Source organism: Pleuronectes platessa, chromosome 23 (genome assembly GCF_947347685.1).
Source record: "Pleuronectes platessa chromosome 23, fPlePla1.1, whole genome shotgun sequence".
In the NCBI taxonomy this organism is placed as follows: Eukaryota; Metazoa; Chordata; class Actinopteri; order Pleuronectiformes; family Pleuronectidae; genus Pleuronectes; species Pleuronectes platessa.
In genome coordinates this window covers 7533150-7554806 of record NC_070648.1, presented here as the reverse complement: position 1 = coordinate 7554806, position 21657 = coordinate 7533150, and the positions used below count along the sequence as shown (strand labels likewise).

Below are 21657 nucleotides of genomic sequence, written 5' to 3'. Positions count from 1 at the left end.
AACCTGTTGATCGGTATCAGATGCAGGAAACGTCATCCAGCACAGGAGGAACATGGTGTGGGGGGAGGGGGGGGGATGCTCTCAGGTCTGAAACAGGTGGAGACTTTTAAACATCAAACAAACCTGTTTAATCTTTCTGACACAAAATTATAAATTACCTTTCTGCCGCCGTTGCTTTGTGGCATTTAGTCGCGACGTGCCTGTCATAATAATCCCGGTGAGCGGGGGGGCACAGCCGACCTGCAGCCGGGGAATCGCTCACTCACAAAGGCCTGCGTCACGGGGCTGTGTACCCGGTGCTGTGTGATGCAGTCCAGAAAGTGTGTTCCTCCTGTAAAGGGCAGAAGTGTGAACTGTTCATTCACCCCCAACACACACACACACACTGTGTTTCATGTGTGCGCTACTAACTGCACCTTCATGCAGTTATTGCAGATTGTTTTCTTTGTCGAGACACGCATCCATTAAGGAAGTCAGTTTAAGTGTTTGCATTGCTCCGGATGCCACAATTTAACATTCTGACCACTTCATTTAATTGCCGACCCTCCTAGTGGAAATAAATCTCATTAATACCCCAGCGAGTCGACCGGGTCTAAAAGATTAAAATATAGAAACACCTACTCGTTTCCAGGTAGCGGAGTGCGAGATGTGTTTTACGAGCAGCCCCCCCTGCCGAGCTGTAAGTGTTCATCCACTTACCGATTCATGTAGAGGACCAACAATCAACCGGTCCAATTACCCTTAGGCTATCTTCCATGATGCTTATTTAGAGCGGTGACATGATTGACTTAACCTTTATGCCTGGACGCCCTAAGCTATTGGTCCCTCTGGTGTCGTCTTTTCAGAAGTAAGAGGACTTGACCTGTCAGTTCGAGTCGGCGGAGCAAGGGCAAGTATCGCTCGAGCAATCAGTTCAGACTAAAACATCACGGGTAACAAATCCTGGTAAGTTGATTGAAGATGCTTCGGAGCCACGGATGTGATACGGATGATTGGGCTGCTTGAAGGTGGAAGAAAGCAGGTTGTGTTCTTAAAGATTGACTTAAGAGCTCGGTGCAGGGATGCAGTATAAAGCAGGGTCCCTGAAGCAGCCCGCTTGTGATACGTCCAAGTATTATTAAACGTGACTAGAAGCTCTTTGGGGTTTTGCGATCGTCATTAATTCAAATCTCGCACAAAGCCACGTGCGGTTGTTGGTCTTATTAAAAGACGCAGTTATAGCCTTAAGTGTCGTTATGAGGAGAAAAGAACTGCGAGTTTTTCATAAACCCGCGTCCGTCTCTGGAGCTTTGACACTTGCTCGCACGTGGCGCTTATTTTCAATCAAGGCTACTTCAGCTCGTTTCTGCATGTGCGCGACTTTAATTAGTCAAACAAAATGAATATCCATGTTGCCACACGCAGCCAGGAACAATATTTCCCCTAATTAAGCCAGGGACAAAGGTTTCCCATGCATAATGCAGAAGATCCTTTCCAGCAGTGTCGGCTTTTTTAATTCCATTTTTTTCCTTTTGGCCTTTATAGTCTCCTCTACTTTCCATGGCTGAAAAGGATGTTTGAGAGTTTCTCTTGTGAAGTCTGCACACTTTCTAAAACCCTCATCGCATGGAGTCGTTGGAAAGTGGTTTCGTGGTTCTCCACGGATGAAACTCGTGGAAAGCGATCGCGGTGGAGAAAAAACGCTGACTCGTCGCTGTAGTGAAGCGATCTCATTACCAGCGACTTGAATGGTGCAGTGGAACCATTCGCCACGCAGGGACGGGTTTTAATTTTGTGTCCGATAAGTCCGATAAAATATCATCCATCATCAGCAGTGGAGATGAAGCTTAGCGAAAAGGGGTTAAGAGTCTCATCTCGTGAAATGCTAATTAGCCTCTGGTGAGGTATCAAAAATGATGAACTCACAAGTAATGGACGCACAAAAACATCCACAGGATTCAGTATAAAAAGCATAAAGAGGGACCACTCGGCCGGTTTTAATCAAATTAGTAAGTGTTGCAGTCAATTAATCTGTTATAAGCATTGCTGAGCTTGTCGTCTTTGCTAACAGCTTTATGCTTTATGCTAACAGTTAAATTCTGTGCTACGATACAATTGCTTATATGCAAAGGAGATTAGCTGTTATTCCATCATTTCCTGTGTACACCGCCGCGTGCATCCCCAGGGTACGTGAGTTGTAATCTGATATTTGCATATTTCTGTATGGACGGGGGATTAAAAGCGATACGGAGCCAGAACGCTGCAATGGCCATAGATAATTTTAAGACAAACGTAGCACATGTACGTATCTTGTCAGCATACGATCGATAAATCCGTGAGGTAACATTGGTGTGAATACAGATGACTCCCTTGAAACTGAATCAGTAAAACTTACTCCCCCTTCAAGACCTTTGGGGGGGAAAGCTTCAACTTTTGGGGCCGAATCGTGGTAAAACTTCCTTCCTTTGTTCCACCGTCTAATTTCAAAATGATAAGAGGAGAAAGGCCAGACAGGTTTTTCTGCCCAGTGCACAGCAAAGTGGCTTTTTTCCACGGACACAGACGTATTGAAACACTTGAGAGTGACAAATGATTGCAATTAAAGGCACAGACTGGTCTTTCCCTGCCTTTCACATCCCAGTAAATGCATCGGTCCATCTGATGGTGTGTCATTACGGCCAGTGGGAAGGAGAGTGTACTTCAAAAACACAATGCCACAGTTCATGTAAGAACATACAAAATGTGGATGGTGTTCTTAAGGCTGAAAAATATTGCCTCTTGAACTCGAAAGCACATTTTCTAGCATTCAGAGTTTATTTGCTTGAATTCATACATTTATTTGTTATCTGTAGTTTACCTGAGTTAAAGACATATTAATAATGAAATCTGTGATCGAGCCGTCGATGCCTCACATTTCAATGAGCTTTTATTTTGAAAAATGACTCGATAGTTTGTTCTAAAAGGGCTGAGAAAGAAAGAGAGAAGCTGCAAACTGTACACAGGCGTATGAGGTGTCCCAATCATTCATCACACACACACACACACACACACACACACCCTCCAGTTCTGGCTTTTGCTAATAGTCACAATCCCGCTCCCAGTTATAAAATGTGGTTGCACCGTCTCCAAACATTATAAAGGGCATCATCAAGGCTTCTGTTCATCTGGCTGTTTACACATTGTCTCTTCCCAGTCTCAGATCTATTTGGATCTGCCTTCCATCATTGGCAGTTTGTCTCAAAACTTGTCACATGCCAGGAAAAAGTAAACACACTTCTCATAACTGAAGATTTAAAAATGCAAATACGTGATGTCATTCAAGCCCCGTCTCCCAGGCAGTTGGTGATTGTGGTCTCGGTGATTTGACCAATTGGGTTTTGTCTGAACACAGACCAGTGACCCTGCCGTTTCCTTTTTCTGTTTGTCGGTGTCACTGCCCGCCACAGGCAACCGGAGGCCGTTCTTATTAGATAACAGGAAGGACACATCGCTCTCCTCGGCTTCAATCTAAAGGCTTATTCGTGGTTGTGCCCACTAAATGGGAAGAAATGGCGGATCTGTGTCCACCTCCCTCCTGATTTGTCTGGCATCAGATTAGGATTTGTCATTACACAGCGAGGACCGTGTTTGAATTACTCTTCTTCTATTGACTCGGATCTGCAGATCAGAGACCAGCACAGAGCTGAACAGTGCTGGTATTCTGGACCTGGGCTATAATTTGTTTGGGAGCATTAGAAAATATTCTGTGCCACAAAGGGGAATTTGTTACACTTCAGGGAAGGAGAAGTCGGCCTCTGCAAAGATGATTTATCTTGTGTTTTCAGGCGAATTTGGATATGCAGACTTTACATGGTATCCTGTGGCACTTCCACTCACCCTCACAGTTCACTTATTTAACATCATCTCTATAGGGAGTTTACTTCTGGAGGAGGAGGAAGAGGAGGAGGGTGCAACTCCACATGTACAGTGAGGATGTCTGAACTTCCTGTTAACAAACAAGACTGGAAACTTGGGGGGTAAAAGATGCTGAGCTCACAGTTTTGCTCATTGCCTTCCAGTTAAGACCGAGTTTGAGTCTAAAAGTTCACATTTAACTGATTTTACCTCGGCTGTGTGATTGCTGTTTTGGACACAGCCCTAAATATTATGTATATATATTATATCTGCCATGTTTGACCATATATGAAATGCATAGTAGGTCAACTGCAGCGTTTCTATTCAATCTGGACTCAATCTGGAACAGAGGCCTCAACAAGTGTATTTTAAACTGAAGCAATACTGGAGCAATAAATTAAAAAAAAGCAGCAGTGCATCACTTTCCCCCAAGTTGGGATTTTGCTGGGAGGTGACTAGTGCCACGCTTCCAGTGAACAGGTCAGTTCAGTAAAAATCCACCACCGGGCCGAGGCTGCTGGACGCTGCTCGTCCGCCGTCCTCGCCGCCCTCCGGCTCTCCCGGTGTAATTTCAGTTAATCGCGAGTGGCCAAGCACCACATTTGTCCCTGTTTGTGCTGAAATAGAACACACGGCCTCGGGGCCCGAACGCTGGAATGAGGTGTTGCAGTGAATCCGCTGTTTTGAACGTTGACACAATAAATACCGGGCTTAACCACAGCCTCCTGCCTCCTGGCTCTTTTCCCCGATTGGCTCAGATTGAATTTTACACTCGTGTAACGGGCCACACGACACGACGTGACCTTCTGTAAATGTTCTTTGCTGCTAATACTGAGGTGACCTTTTGGAGAAATGGTTTTAAATCCAAACGCGAAAGAGGCATTGACCGCTCGGCAAATCATTGGCTTGGACTTGCACTAAATAAATGAACATCAGTTAAACAAGCTCTGCTTTTCTACAGCCATCAATTATTTTTAATGGAATAATATTTCTGCCTTAATTGATAGGTTAGGAATGTATAAAGTTAATCTTCCTCATCAAAACAATTTTATAAGTATTGATTCCTCAGTTTAATCCTGATATTACATTGCGTTTCTTTTCGGGGGAGTTCTCAGAGACAGTAATCCGATAGATTTGACTTTGATACCATCTGTGTGGACATCTGCAGGAGACAGATAAAAGTGTTAAGAGATTAACACCTGGCTGCCGCTGTCTTTGATAACCTGGTGTGAGGGTGAGAACCCCCCCCCCCCAGAGCGTTCAGTCCTCATTAAATCAATTCAGTCAAACCAGAAAGTGACTCAGAAATCTGTGTTGAATTCATTTGTAAATCAGTTTTTTGATTTATATCTTCAAATAGTGGGGGGAGGGAATTTCAATTGGAGTCGGACAGTTTCTCCTTTGAACCAAAGAGACGAATCGAGATGTGGAATGATGGCGGAGAAATGCTGGGGCCCACTTCCAGATACAATCCACTCATATATGGGACTCGGAATGTCCCCTGATTATAATGTGCCTTAAGCGGTGATGAACCCGAGAGTTTAAATTCCAATTGAATTCTCCCTGTGATAATAAACATTAAGATCCGCTTCAAAGCTCCCTGGAAGTGTCTCTCTGGTCATTTCTACCAGATGCACTTGCTTGAGTCATCCACACCTGATGGATGTGTCCATGTTCTGCCCGTACATGGACAGCAGGAGACACACGGAGCAGCCTCCTGATGAACTCGATACCCACAGATTGGTGTTTGATTTGTTTGGCCCGGGCTGAAGAAGTGGCCTATATTAGGAGAGCGCTCAGGCTGAGATAAGATCCGGGTGGAAGGTTTTGAAGTCTGGATGCTGTGTCATCAGTTGCAGGAGAGTATTGACGGGAGGCCGTGGCAAAGAGGTGCTTTCACTGATCAGCTTCAAAATTATGGGCGAACGAGAAGCGTTCCTGTCAGGTCAGCCGTGACTTCTTTGACACCTGCAGATGTGTCACACTAACTTTTAACATTTACAATACATTAAGTTACTGTTTTTTGGGGGGGGGGGTGCAGCTTTGAGGAGAGGACTGATGGAAGGTGGTGTGATCTCTTGCTTCTTGCTCTTATGTCTATATGAAATGATTAATGACTTTAAAATGTCTGCAGGTTCTATCGCAAATAACTGAAACAGGCTCAATTTTACTATCTTCCAGTTCAATTGTGTGGGTTCTTGTGTATTTAAGATGGTATATTTACTGTACACTCACCGATTTTCGAAAGTGCATTTGAGTCAAATGGTTTATCTTGTCCATTTGCCAGGTATGTTGCTTCCAGTGTTAAATGTAAAGCCCAGTTTCTGCCAAGAATTAAATGTTATCCTGCTACCACTCTGAACTATGGTGCTGAACAAGGTAAACATTTTACTTGCTAAACAATAGCAAGGTAACATATAAACAATATATTTAATGTGCACCTTCAAAAATGAGGAATTAGTCACAGATCTTGGACGTGTGATTTTCCCCTCTGTGTAAGCTGTGGCCCCTTCATGGCCCCCGATTTAAACAAATACTACCTCGGAGCACCTCCATGTGTAAACACTGCCTCACAGTGAAGCATGTCTGTGGACTCTTCATCTCCTCCTCCCAAACTGAGGGTTTGAATCTTTACTGTCAGGATCTCTTTGGTCCCACCAGTGGTGAAACACAGGAGCAGCACTGAGTGAGAGAGAGAACAATAAGTGTGTCAGTGGGTCTTTGTGGGTATTGGTGTCACTTGTTGAGTGGGGGAATTGCAGAATGACGGGAGGAAGCTTGTGCAATGTTTAACAATGTGTATTTTATTATGTCAAAGGGGTTTTCATGTTACCTCAATGGAAAAATACCTTTCTTTTCTGAGCATCAAGTTCCCTGACACTCAAGTCAATTACACGATATGTAACACGGAGCTAATTGCGGCTGAAGATCTTTAGATCAGCGTAGGAATCCGCTCACACGCTGGGTTATAAGACCGATAAGACCTCATCTCAGACACACACACAAGCACATGAGATGGAGACAGAATAACACTGGGCTTCTAACAGCTGGAATCCAGTGGCTGATGATTATCAAAGCCTGGAATCAGAAATGATCTCAGTCAATTTCACAAAGATTAAACTCAGACGCTCCGCCGTCATAAATCTGTTTTTAATAATTCTCATTTGAAGTACGGGGCTTTGATACTTATAGCCTGTTAAATCCATGGATCCCATGTGGTCCCCGGGGCCGTCAACACTTTCTGTACACACCCCCCCGCAACAAAACAAAGAGGCGGCAAGCTCGGGGGGGGGGCTCATCAAATTAACCTGAGATTTATCTTTTTTTTCACAGCCATCCGTGCTTAACTGGAGACATTGTAGTTTGTGCACGTAATGGATTTATCAAATATTTATTAACCACTTTTTTCAGTTCATGGATCCAATTGATTCCAGGCCAGAGAGTTTTTTTTTTTTACCCTCTGGCTTGAATTTACCTTTGAGATAAATGACTCCCGAGTCCCAAACCCTGAGGATATTTAGCAGTTCAGCCATGATTGATCAGTCCAGACCCATTCTTTCGGGGGGGTTATCCTTTCACATTCATTTTTAAGGGGTCAGCTTGTTCGGCTTTGTGAGCTCATTGTTAAAGGACGCCACCGTGCAGTCGAGCATTTTATTGTGAAAGCCGTCAAGTGGCACCTTGTCCCTCGGTGATTATATTTTGCTGAGGTGTTTGTCTTGGTTTACAACCTTCACAGGGCCGTTCAATTTCATTCTCTTGTATGGCTGCAGGGTCAAAGTGCCTCTGTGTGGCCGAGGAATTACATTTTCTGATGAGCTGTTCCTCCGGCTTCCACCTGCCATTACAGTCAGTCACTCCACAAGCTGTTTTTCGAAGAAGGCAAAAGTATGGCATGGGGATGTGTGTGTGTGTGTTTGTGTGTGTGCATGTGATGACTGAATCAGTAACGTGTGTGTGTACGGAACCCTCTGGCTTTGATTCTTCAGGACAACAACACCCATGTAGGGTTTTTAATAATTTGGACACAAGTGATGCAACACCAGCAAAACAGTGATCCTTGTGGCACAGGGTGCGGGGAACGGGGGGGGGGGGGGGGGGGGGGGGGGCGCACACACTCTCCAGCATCATATCGATTTTGCCAATGGACTGAAAGGGCAGACATTAATCAGACAGGCGTGACTGCCTGCTCTTTTCCTGCTTGATTAAGCACCGTGTCACTCATTCTCCTTGATTCCATTTCATTAAGATGCTTTCGCTTTTTAACCGACGGTCGTTCTACCGATTTGATTGGCGGCGGCGGCGGCGGTCTGTCTCTCAATCAGAGTCACCGAAACTCATCGCTCACGTGCTGGAAGCTCACCGCGCTGCCCTTGAGCCAGGGACGCATGTCTCTGTCGTACAGTAACACTTCCGAAATAACGCCAGCCTGCTGTCAGGACCAATAAAGCTGGGTAACAAAAGCAGCATCTGTCTGGTTGAACCTGAGGGAGGGCACTTCTTCAGGAGGGCGTGCGTGTGTGTGTGTGTGTTTGTGGGTCGGTGTGTGTGCGTGTCGGGCCAGTAACAACAAAAGATGAGAGCTTTGCTGAACCTCTTCACCCTCAAGCTATTTAAGAAGTCCTTTATTAGTCCCTTAATGGGGACATTTGCTATGTCACAGCAGCAGAAAGACATTCCATAAATAGCATCCAGTATTTGGGTGAAGGAATAGAAAGAAGTAGAAATATGCAACAATATATCGGGAAAATATAAATGTAATTAAACCGGTATATATAGTGTCAAGAAATACATCATGTTTCCGAATGTGTTCAGTGAATGAAATGCACTTAACCACATATATTGAACAGAATTGGTTTTATTATAAATGAAGTGTCAAGTTATTGTGTCATAAAATGAGTCAACTGTGCTTTCAACCATCTGCTCTTTGTCTGTGCAGAGTTTGACTCCAGACACTGGGATGGGGGGGGGGTAGAGAAAGCTTGGCCCACAGCAGATGTTGACTTTAAAACTTTCTCTGATGGGTCTTTGCCAGCTTGCCGGGGGGAAAAAAAACATATTTGGCAAGACTGTGAAACAAGAAATCCTGCTTTAGGCCAAGTGTGGTGAAGCTGCCTTCAGCCTTAAACTGAGCAGAGTTTCACATTAATTAACTTCTGTTCAAAAACCATAGACTGTGAATTATCCCGAGACTCCAACTATCTCTAAATGAAACCAAATTATCCCAGAAGCCCCCGCTGCCATCTCGGAGCCAGTGGCCATTGAGGGATGGAGCCACGGTATTGAGCTCCTGCTGATGCAAGGTCTCGGCCAATCAGGTGTCGGTCTCAGGAGACAGTCACCACGTTTCCCCCTCTTTTTATGGCAAGATGTATTTGACATTAACCTTTTTTAGTTTGGTCCACGTCCCATCCACTTACATGGACATTCGTCAGTCGCATTGGAAAAGACACATCGAAATGGCACAGTCTAGTTTTGCTGCCTCTGGATTGAAACACAGCTTATGATAAAAAAAACTTCCAAAGAAACAATGACAGAGTATTCAACAGTAAATATGTTGCCAGAATTATAATAAAACACTAATCCTTTGCCTCCAGACATGCTGAACTGAGATGTGAGCATGGCAGTGACTTTGTGTCTGCTCAGGAACTCGCTGTGCTGGCGTGTGTGTTTTCTTCTCGCAGCCTCGTTACTCGCCCCGCTGCGTCAACTCAATCTTCTCTCTCGCTGCACTTTCAGGGATCGTTTTTTTTCCTCCTGCTCAGTCGTGTCACACTGAGCTGTTCTCCCGCTCGCAGCCGGTTCTTCACTCCGGACCTCCCTAACGACGCCGGAGCCGAGCCGCAGATAAACGAGGCACTTTTCACAGCTTCTCTAATCAGTGATGTAATCGTTGCCACTGGTTTTTCCTTTACAGCTCAGGTTTGCTGAGGCCGTTTCAAACGTTTGGTTTTCCTCTTAAGAAAAATGGCGTGAGACTTCACTCTGCTTTTATTTTTACCTGCAGCCGTGGTCTTGAAATTAGTACTGGTTTGATTGACGAATGGTTTCCAGCGCTCGGGGGCTCGTTCTGAACGCCGGCCACTGCCGTCAAACCTCACACTGAATTTTTTAGAATAGCCCGGAGCAAGAAGGGGAGTGTTCTCACATGCTCAGAGGCGAACCTGCAAAACTGTTTCAGCTCAAAGCTCTCATACCCCAACGGCTCTGCTACATATATATACCATAAGAGGGGTCTTCCTGTGATGTGGTCATCTATTCTAACCTCTGATTGGACCACTTATATTACAGGGGGCGGGACACGTTTTAGTTTGGCGATGCGTTCAGAAGAGTTGACACATGATGAGATGTTAAATTACATCCTGAAGTGAGGTCACAGGTGCCATATCCTATCAGGATTTATGTTTGCAGATATGAAAACGTTTATATTACAGACTGAATAACGCAGAAAAGATCTGCAAGTACAAGTTCTATATATATTTGGTTGCATTCAGCTTACTTAATACTTTAACCTTTAAGTTATGTTACTTATAATGTGGCATATTTCATATGCCTGATGCAGATTTGAACTCGCAGCCCAAGTTGTTGTCCTGAAGAACAAACCACGAGCTGTAGCTTCATGTCTATATTTAATAAACCCTCCCCGCTTGCATGATTTTTTCCCCCCCAGAATGCACTGAGGCTTGACTTAGTTGTCTGCTGGGTAAGACCTAATGCTGTATTTCCCAGGTTACCCTCAGATTGTCCACAAGGGCGGCGTGCGAGCTCGACTCATGAGGCTCTGTCCGTGGTCCACGACCAAAACGCCGCCGTCCAGTCATGAAAGCAAGTGGTGATGACTTTGGTTCCTATTTAAGATGATTTTACTTCCTGTTGCATTTCCTGGTACCAGGGGGGGGGGGGGGGGGGTTATACACTCAGTATAGGATTTAGTCACACGTGCATCAATTTTAGAAATCCTTCAAAAACCTAGCTTTTCTTTTAGTTTTGTGAAAATGTGAAATGTTGGGTTATTACTATTTCTTTTGTCATTTTGCAGAAAACATTAGCCCCACAGTAGCAGGTGAATTATAGGTCTCTTGGCTGTGGGTCACAATAAGACTCTTTGGTGCTAATGAGACATTTAAACGCTGTGTCACACCTCAGGTACATGAGAGGCCCCGTGTTGACAAGTCTAATATGCACTACGGGGTCACACAGGGTTCAGCTGCCCTCCGTCAAGACCAGGCTCGAGGTCTGAGGTTTCAAAAAGGCTAAATGTTGTATTTGGTGTTTAGAGGAAGGAGCCATTCTGAGGTTTTGTTGGGATTTTGAATAGAGTTGTTTGTTTTCCTCATCTCTCTGTGATACCTGCAGGGCTAATGGGAAGTCACTAATTCCAGCCTTTAAATAAAAAATGCTGATTTGCTATTTCAACTTGAAGCCTCATGCTCACACCTGACCTTCCTCCTCCTCCTCCTCCTCCTCCTCTTCTCCAGACAGCGTTGAAGATGAGCTTGAGCTCTCCGCAGTCCGCCATCGCCCCGAGGGCCTGGAGCAGCTGGAAGCCCAGACCCGCTTCTCCCGCAAGGAGCTGCAGATCCTTTACCGCGGCTTCAAGAACGTAAGTGACACACACACACGGCCTCGGGCCCCATTTATAATATACACCCCCCAGGGGGCGTTGTTCTCCGCTGGACACCTCTCTCCCTCTTGGACACAAAAAGATCTTGTTTGGCTTTGATATTATTTGATTTGTTCTACTGGAGCCTCCTCAAACAACTCCCCTTCCCCTCGAGCTCTCATTGCTGTTACACTTCCACTTTCTGCTCGTGTGGCATTAAGATAAAATGCTGTTTTTGCTGAGTCATCTTCATCTTGCGCAAAAAGATGTTATCAAGGCAAATCGCGCTCACCTCAGCAAAACAGGATTTCCTGTACATTGTTCACTGTGCCGGGGGTAATTAGGTCGTACGGCACCCCGGACCGATCCAGGGAGATAAGTGACGATCGATCGGGTTCGCCCAAATTGTCTGCCGATGGAAGAAAGAGAGGAGCGCGAGCGAGAGTTCTGTGATAGGGAAACTCCCATGAGGCCTCAGTTTCCTGTGGAGCCCGCACTGTGCTCCAGCCACGTCCCTGCAAAGCCCATTAGTCTGTGTCCACCTAAGACGAAGAGGTGAGAGGTACGCTAATGAGGCCTTCAATTCCTGCCCCACACTTTGCCTCCATGTAACTATGAGGGAGTGGTTAGTTCACATGTTTATATACACGCTTCCATTTATTTATTTTTTGCACACTAGAGATTTGGGATTTTATTTTTAGCCGCTTGCACGAGCAGCTCTGGGGATCTTCATCACTTTGGTGCAGCTGGAGCTTCTCAACAACTACAGGATGGATTTACCTGAAACTTCCTACTTAGACGTTCATGGTCCTGAGAGGAGGAAGCCCTAATGACTGTAGCGCCACCATCAGGTCAAGCTTTTAACTGGTCCAATGAAATATCTCAATAATAATAATAATAATAATAGTAGTAGACCTAAGTGCTGGTACAACAAGCAATTCAGATACGAAAGATTTACGGGAGTGAATAAATAGGAAATTAAAAAACCTAACATTTAAGATAAATGCTAAATAATAAACTAGAATAGCTCTCAGTAGAGTGTGTACCTCCACCAAGGCCCAACAGTCCCATCCCCTCATGCCACCGTATTTTTAATTAAATGATAAATCAAAGGGGGGGGAAAAGTTCCTGGGTCCTCAAATATATTTAAGGGCGTTATTTCAAAATCTGGGGAATAGTTTTAGTGTGATCCCGCCGACTAACAAACAAGAGGCCAAAACATCCCTGAGGAGGTAAAAAAAAAAAGCAAGGACAGGCTTACAATAACACAACGTGCTAGAATTAGTAAAAGGCTTTCATTGAGGGTTGAGAGGGGATTTAAAAGATGTCAGTGATTCTGATTAGTTTGTCGTCCAATGAAGTTTGATGCCAGCGTTCCAGGATGAATTGTACGAAACTTTGGTCCAATTCAAAGTTACTTATCTCTTCTGTGTAATAAGACGGACGCCGAGGAGCCAGAAGTCCAGATTGAACAAAGAAAGAGTCACGGCTCTTAAGTTGCATCTACTAAAAAGGCTTTTGTCCATCATGTCACTGCCAGGGTCAAACGGCTCATCTCTGCCTCGGCCCAACCCGGAATACAGACAGGCTTTTAGAGGCCAGCCAGACTAATTGAAGCTGGCATCGGTCCCATGATGAGAAACCTGCTCCTTCGTCCTTCACGTCCAAGGTTTTCTATTCAGATCAAATGGCTCGAACGCAGGTGGGAGGCCGAGGTAGTTTGTCTCGACAGCAAAGTTCACGAGTCATTTCCTTGTAGCTTTGTCTCAGATCCGCAATATATCCAGAACAAGCCCTCCGCCTCCGGGTGTTGCACTTCAGGTGGTATTAGAGCAAAGGTCAAACCAAAGGTCAAGAGAGAGGATCTATTGTTTCATAAAATCCTTGGTCCTCGACTACAGGAAATAACACGGTAATATTTTCCTGTCTGGCTAAATCTGCCGGGCTTTCACAGTTCACAGTGTGGGGCATCGCTTCGGGCCTGTAGATTAAGATTCTCCCCCCCCCCCCCCCCAGCTCTGCTTATTGCTGCATTGTCCCGTGAAGCCTTGTGAAGAAATTTCACGTCTGACTGGTTTGGCATTTCACAGATTGAATGTGTGATTTAATTTTAATGGCCGAGCCAATATTAAAATCATATCAAATGAATAGAAAGATTTTTTCTGACCCCTCGCGATGAGATAATGTGCAAAAAGTAGAATACTGCATCTTCCTTTGTAGATTACCTTATAACAATGCCTTATATTATTCCAGTTGATTTGTAGACTTCATTTATGAGTTTATAAATAAAGAGATTCTAAACAATACATGAAATGAGAGAGAAATTATAGAAAATGTACTATGTAATACTAATATTTTTATTTTACAGCACCTCTTAAAGTCGGTCCTTCCGATACACGAGCTCGACTAATCGCGAGCCTGGCTTCTTGCAAAAAAATTACTAATTAAAACACCCTGACTTGTGCTTCCACTATTTAGTTTCACCCACATCCCTTCCACTAACATGGAGGAGGCGGGATTTATGACCCATGCTGCAGCCAGCCACCAGGGGGTGATCGTGACACTTTGGCTTCACTTTTGACGTTGTCCCTCTTTCTAAACAGTCTTAAGAGTGAGATCAGCACAAACTCTAGCAGATGTGGAATTTAAAGGATTATATGTCCTTCAAAAGATAATTGTATTCATTTATCTGCGCTTCACTGATGCAGACAACAAAACATATTTCCCAAAAGCTTGATATCAGAGAGCAGTGTGTGACTGGGCTCCTGATTCCCAGCTTCTCCTTTCCCCCGGTGCGACCGCCGGACGTTTATCAAGTGAGTGCAAACTGTGTTTCATCCGGTGGCCTTGCTCTCGATTGGAAAAACAGCCTCAGGCGCCGATGTCACCATGAGGCTGACAAGAGGAAATAAACTACAATTAGATGAATGTTGCCGTCGGTGTGAGGCCTGCTTCAACAATCACCAACATATTTTACTGGCCTTTAATTTTTCCTTCAAATTTGCAACAAATGACTTAACGAGGTTAGGAGAGCGCTTGGAACAAAGCCACTGGTTTATTGCTGTCCCGCTTCATCAGTGGGTTATTAGGGTTGACAGCTGTAATTGCCCATCTGTGTTTAGACACACACACACACACACACACACACACACACACACACACACACACAGGCAGGCGTGCACCGACTCCACAAGTGAAGAGAAACGATCTCTCTCCTCATTTCCCGTGCCTCATTACACAACAAAAGGTTGACTGCTAATTAACAGAAGCTCTGCTCAACAAAAAAAAAAAAGTGGTGTTTCACATGAACAAAGATGCTGCGGATAAAACTTTATACTTTGAGAAGGGATATGATTTGATATTTCCTCCCAGTGCTGACATCTGTGCACCGTCTGCTGGAATAACACATTTGAAAGTTCCGCTCTCTGTTGGATGAATGCAAAGCTTCGGGCAAGACTCGGTTTATCATTAGGCAGAGGAGTCTCTGCCCTAAACCCCCCCTAAAATGTGTAATATTCAAACATCCGTGCACAGATTAAACAAATGAGAATTGTGGTGCAAATTTCAATAATCACAAACAATGGAACCTTGGGACATTTCCATCAGACCTTGCTGAATTTTGTGATGGGATGCAAAATGGAGAGTGAGTCTAATTAGCAAATGTGAGGAAGCTTAAAATGAAAAGCGTCAGAGGAGGAATAAGCAGCCTGCACATGCTCTAGTATTGTGTTCCCCAATCTGGTGATGCTAATTTGTTAATATTATAATAATGTTGGTTCATGATGTCTTCATCATTTATACTTTGTAAGGGCAAATGATTGGTTAATCTCTATATTCTCTCGTCTTTAATTCCATTGGTTGCAAAAGTTAAATCCTGAAGAAACTTTCTGACTTCATAGTCATTTTAATCACGAAAAACTCCGGGTTTATTACATTTTACTGGAGAAATTAGTTCCACCTTTAAAGTATTAATGTGGAACTACACCCTCGTGCATTAGAACAAACTGTACTGCAAAATTAGTACTGTATATTGCATTCATCATTAAAAAAAAATGAATAATAAATAAAGGCAAACTGTGGGTTAGAGATTCATCCTGTGGTAAGAAAATTATTAAAAACATTTAATGAAGAGATGCTGGTTTGACATGAACTGCACAGAAGGTGAAAGCAAAGTGCAAAGCATCATGGGAACTTTTTTAACTGTGTCTGGTAAAAAAAATTCTGCAAAACATTGAATTCCCGTTCCAGAAAGAATGTCACGAGTGTGTTGCACTGGCTGATACAGAAGAGTTTTGCCTTCGCTTGAGAAATGCAATGTTTTTCGTGAATTGGAGCTTTTTGAGTCAAAAGTTAGATTTATTTCGAATTTAGAAAGAAAAGCAGATATGCTGAATGAAACCTTTTCACAGTAAAATACCTCAAAATGTTCAAATCAGGAATTTGAAAGAAATTGCATCGTTCAAGCCAGAATCGTCAGCTCAGGAGGAGAGTTTTTCTTCTTGCTGCATCACTCACGTCCGTTATTAATTATGAAGAAAACTTTCAAACTTCATCTTATTTTCCCGACCTCACCTCACCCGACAATATGTGCGAGGGTGTGTGTGAGACAACAGAAGCCTCGGGGGACTCGTGCTTCCTCTCAGCAGGAAAACACAAGGCGCCCGTTTGAAGCAAGACAACAAGGTTTCATCTTTGTTTTCTCACACCTTCAGCTCCAGGTTCTGATCAGCCAGGAAACACCTGCTGGTCCAGGAATCCTGTAAATGAGTGGAATGTTTCCCTTCTTCTTTTAGATTCAGTATCATGGCTGCGGCCTCGTCAACACACAGAAACTCAAACCCTGCACGACGACCCGCCTTCACCACCATGCCGGTCTGAGCGAGGTCGTCCACCTCTGTCTTTGGACGGCACATTCCTCTGAAAGGACACAAAGCCAGTGTTGCAGAAGAGTGGGTGACTTTCACTGGCTGTGGACACGTACCATCCAGACAGTTTTAATAAAAAACCAAACCGAGCTTGATTCGGTTACAGATATAAATACTGACGTCTCCAGAATTCATCCTGGGAACACAAGTAATGGCTCGAGTGAATTTCTTTCCTCTGGAACTGAATATTTATCAATATCAACTATTTCCCCCCTTATCAAGAATATACAAATTTAAAGATTTAACGTTTTAGCTACAGGCCTCAGTATCTCTCCTTCTACAGGGAAATCTGACTTTTCAGTAAAGTTTATGCACAAGTTTCAGTTCCACTTGTGTAAGTTGTTTACTGAAGGTTTGTGTGGCACATTTTAAACTCCGATTTGATGCAAAGACTCGAGGGAAGCGTTAGGCAGACGCTGACGACCTGTGTGATTTTGCTCTGTCTTGCAGGAATGTCCCAGCGGAGTCGTCAACGAGGACACGTTCAAAGTCATCTACTCCCAGTTCTTCCCACAAGGAGGTTTGTTGCCCCGTCTTTTTCTTTTCTTCCAACTCGTGTCGCCGGCCTCTAATCTCCTCTGTGTGCCGGACCGACACACACACACACACACACACACGCACTCTCCCATCAAGTGCTGAAGTACTTGAGAGTTAAAGTTCCATCAAAGGAAACGCAGGGACAGAGGGAAACGCGGGGAAGAAAGCGGAGTTTATCTACAGTGTGACGCCGAGGGTCCGTTTCACTGTTGGTTCTCATCACTATGCAAAGATTCCACCCGAGGAGCCAGACAGGAAACAGTGGGAGGCTTTGATATATCTGCTGGGAAAGAGGTTCAGGCAGACCAGTGCGTGTAATGGCTCGGCACACCGGGAAAAAAATGATCTGAGGATGGTTTTTAGAAAAATGACAAAATTTGTGCTTGCAGCTGTGGAGGTGTAACATCAGTGTGGTGGTAGATTCTCCTGAACTTGACTTGTGTGTGTGTGTTTGTTCTCCTCGCAGACGCCTCCACGTACGCACACTTCCTGTTCAATGCATTTGACACGGATCACAACGGCTCTGTTAGTTTTGAGGTGAGTGGAGTGATTTCATATTCTCTCTAACAGGCAAAGAGCCACTTGCAGACCCATCGGCAACAACATCTGGCCCACCTGGGGTCCAGCAAACAAACAATAAAGTTCCGGAGCATTGACAAACACCAAGCAGTCAGGTTTACAACGGGCCCAGTACTAGTATTTATTAATCAACAGGTACTAGGATGAATGTGAGTTAACTCATTCCTTCAGGATTAGGCCCCGAGATAAGAAACTGACCCCACTGTTATCCAGGATTAGTCCTTGTTGGACATTTCAACAAATTCGAGAGAGGTCACCTCTGTCCAGCGTCTCAAAACAGGACAGTTTCACCACTGGGGGCCCCTTAGTGCATTCCACCGCCTCATTACATAACCTGCTAACCACGATCCCCTTTAATTCAATCCGAGCACGTCGACTTGAGAAGCCGTCAACACGTGATGAATATTCACGAGGGGCCACGCATTTGCTTATATGAACAGAAAACCTGTCATTGCTCCAAACCAGAGCTTCACTAACTAATGTCTGTTCAAAAGTGCTGAGGATCCCCCCCCCCCCCCCCCCCCCGAAGGATAAGGAAACAGTACGAGACGTCTAATAATGTGAATAATGAGTTATTCTAATTTCCAGCGTCTGCTCTCTTGCTGTTTCATCATTTGGCTCTTATGAATACTTGTAAAAATGTATGATGGCTTCCGCATATTGTCGTGACTCAGTGATTTGATTTCATCTGCAAAATGCTGCTTTTATATAAATGTGTGTATTCCCCCCCCCCCGCTGCAGGATTTCGTCATGGGCCTCTCGATCCTCTTGCGAGGAACCGTCCAGGAAAAACTCAACTGGGCTTTCAACCTCTACGATATCAACAAAGACGGATATATCACCAAAGAGGTTCGTCCCTTCACACGCTGGTGTTGGGGTTAGGGTTAGAGGTAGCTCCTCTATACGGGCGTGATTAAGAGGTGGTGTTCATAAGAGGCTTCAGCCATTTTAGTAATTAGATTTCACTCTGTTGGTTTGTATCAGACACCAGTTTGAGATCTCTGCCTTCATCCCATGGGAATATTGATATTTCAACACTCAATCAATCCATCAATCAAATTCTGTTTTGTTTATTTCTCCAGACCTGACAATAAACTGTACATTATTATTAATGATTCTTAATTACGTATTCATTTACTGAGCGGATTGAATGTCCTGCTCTCCATCTTTATTGTCATCATGATAGTGTAGAGATCATAGTCTCTATGTAAAGACGAATTGGTCAGCAGCGTCTCTATCGCCACCTGGTGGCTGGCCGCAGTACAGGTTGTTAATCCCTCGTTTGTATCTTGGATACTTTGGCTTCATTTCTAGATGGGAAGATCCCACCCTCCCCCTTTTAGAGAATCACCACTCTTCATTCATTTGAACACAACATGTGAGATTCCATTCACTCTGGGGGGGGGTCAGAATATAAAGACACAAACAACCATTCACATCAACGGTCAATTCAGAGTCTGCAATTATCCTAAAAGCCCCAAACTCCACAGAAAAAGATCCTCAGACCAGGAACCGTAAAACTAAAATGTTCTTGATGAGCCCCCCTCTGGGACCCCCCCCCCCCCCCCCCCCCACAGGAAATGCTGGACATCATGAAGGCCATCTACGACATGATGGGGAAGTGCACGTACCCCGCCCTCAGGGAGGAGACGCCTCGTCAGCACGTGGAGGTTTTCTTTCAGGCAAGTGGGGGGGGCGCCGGCGGCCACACAGACAAACAGACAGTCTGTCACAGTGAAGAGGCTTTAGCAGACTTTAACTCATCTCTCTCTCTCCCCGACAACAGAAGATGGATAAGAACAAAGACGGAGTGGTAACCATAGACGAGTTCATCGACTGCTGCCAAAATGTAAGCTGGATGCTCCCCCCCCCCCCCCCCCCGACACGTCTGCTCCCACCGCTGCTGGCACACTTCTCATCACATTGTTTCTCTCTCTCTCTCTCTCTCTCTCTCTCTCTCTGTCCGTCTGTCTGCAGGATGAAAACATCATGAGATCGATGCACCTCTTTGAAAACGTTCTCTAGCTTTCGGCCCGAGCGTCGGAGGAGGAGGAGGAGGAGGAGGAGGAGGAGGAGAACACCACCTTTAGCTCGCCCCACTGACTGACTTGGACTCGCTCTGTGTACAGTGTGCTGTGCAGAACCTCTGATCATAGACCCAGCTGTTGTCCACGACCGGGGGGGCCAGGGGCAGGAGCACGCTGGGGAACACTCTGGAATCCAGTCGCCTTATATTGGATATATTGGAAAAAAATAATTGAAAGGACAGAACAAAATACAACGTTTTCTGCAGCTCCGGTTTGAAATTTTAACTTCAAGGTTTCATTCCACCATCTGTCTCCGGAGTTGTCTTTTTTATTTTTCCTTTCTGTTTGCCGTCTGTAAACTGTGTTAGCCTTCAATGTTTGGGAACACACTGGGAATAAGGAGGGTCTGGACTGGTTTTCTCTTCCGTCGCAGCTTTGACTTGCTTCATGTGCTGCCAAGTGAAATCACTGTGACTTTTAAACGCCATCACCAGAAAAAACAAAAGTGAAGAAAAAACAAAACAGGAAATCACGTTTCAACATTCCAGACTGGGGGGTTTGGATTCCAGAGTGTTCCTACGCTTTGCTCTTTTGAAAGGAAAAAAAAACACGCATTGTACCATTTAAAAAAAATTGTATATACTATAGGTAATATATATATATGAACTCTATGAGACACTTTAGTTCATGTTTACTTGCCAACGAGGATGAGACAACACGAGGACACTGATGTCCAAGCACACCGGTAGCTCCATTTGCCCACGAGCATATCATGAGGCGTTTCCCTGCCTCCATGAAATAAACGCTGCTTCCAGTGTATTTCATTTCACTCTGTGTATGTATATGATCTGTAAAGTAAACCATCTATCAGTATGTTTTTATTATTTCAGTTTCTGAAGCACTGTAAGAGGAGTTTACACTGAGAGGAGTGTCCCAGGTTATTTATATGGTGTTTAAAAACACTGTCACTTGTAAAGTATTCAAATGGGAATTCACTTTTTTGGGCACAAACTATTTAGCTCTTCATGTTCTGGGTTCCTGCTGCTTTCCAACTCTCCTGTGGGCTCAGGTCCAGCTGTCCCCCCCCCCGCCCCACGACCATTCAGCCTGATTGGTTCCTGCTGCCTTTGATTAAAGCATTGATTGGCCCCAAATGTGTGCAAAGCACGAGGCATGCTGGGCAGGGGTTCACCGACTGCGTCTCGCTCACGGGGAATCGACCGAGTACTGCCACTGCAAGTGTCCGGATGTTATGTAAGTAATGAGTGTTTCCGGCTGCAGACGAAAATCTGAGTTGGATTTGTGCATTTGACAGTTTATCATGTTGTTTTTCCATCATCATTGCACTGTATGAGCAGAAATCAAGAGTCACACACTTAATGACTCGTGTTGGTTCATTTATTCAGCAAAGAAAATGGCAGGTTCTTCCCATTTGTGTTCTTTTTGAGACGATGTGTGCGTTTCCATCAAACCTGACTTTCTGTTTATTTGTGTTTTGTGTGCCTTGCTGTTTTAAAACTGTAAGTTCATGTTTTTATTCTCGATACGTACCTGTATTTAAAATCGGGGGATACAAGTTACTTTTAAAACATCCCGGCGGATGCAGATACTATTTTCTGAAAGAGTAAATTGTAGGACATTTTTACATTTCTTCTGTAAATAGGATCCGAAGCATCCGAGGCGCTGGTCACACACTTTGGTGTTTGTCTTAGAGGATATTTTGTAGTACTGTGATAGGTGGGAAAACACAGTATTTATTCATACGAGTGGACAAAACATCGGTCACTTTAAGAATCTCACAGGACCACAGGGATCTGGCCGCAGCTTTTCCTCTGACTGTGCATGTGGAATTTGGTGGGTTTGACTTGAAATGAATCCTCGACTGTATATTCCAAAATGTCTTTTGTATGCTCGTCCATGACCTTTTTAGAAGTAGTTTATTACCCAATGAGAGCAGAGCATGTATGAGGATGAGAAAGTGCATCGTTCTTTTATTGTGTCTGACTGAAGAGCGGTTGTCTGGCGCCCCCTTGTGGCGACAGGACGAAGGTACACGCTGAGGCAAAAAATTGCCAGTTGGACTGGATTTAACAAAGAAAATAAATTCTACATC

General features: G+C 44.5%; 1 protein-coding gene across 1 annotated transcript in view; it reads left to right on the top strand.

Annotated features, from left to right (window-relative positions):
* The window catches only part of kcnip4a (potassium voltage-gated channel interacting protein 4a), a 37102-nt gene extending 15469 nt beyond the window's left edge, over window positions 1-21633 (top strand). Inside the window, exons 3-10 of the mRNA XM_053416708.1 lie at window positions 10603-10698; window positions 11316-11476; window positions 16852-16921; window positions 17405-17475; window positions 18259-18366; window positions 19095-19199; window positions 19304-19366; window positions 19495-21633. Of these exons, the coding sequence (XP_053272683.1) occupies window positions 10603-10698; window positions 11316-11476; window positions 16852-16921; window positions 17405-17475; window positions 18259-18366; window positions 19095-19199; window positions 19304-19366; window positions 19495-19542 (722 nt within the window). The 3' untranslated portion in view covers window positions 19543-21633. The remainder of the gene's footprint in view (window positions 1-10602; window positions 10699-11315; window positions 11477-16851; window positions 16922-17404; window positions 17476-18258; window positions 18367-19094; window positions 19200-19303; window positions 19367-19494) is intronic.
* Window positions 21634-21657: the final 24 nt, after the last annotated feature.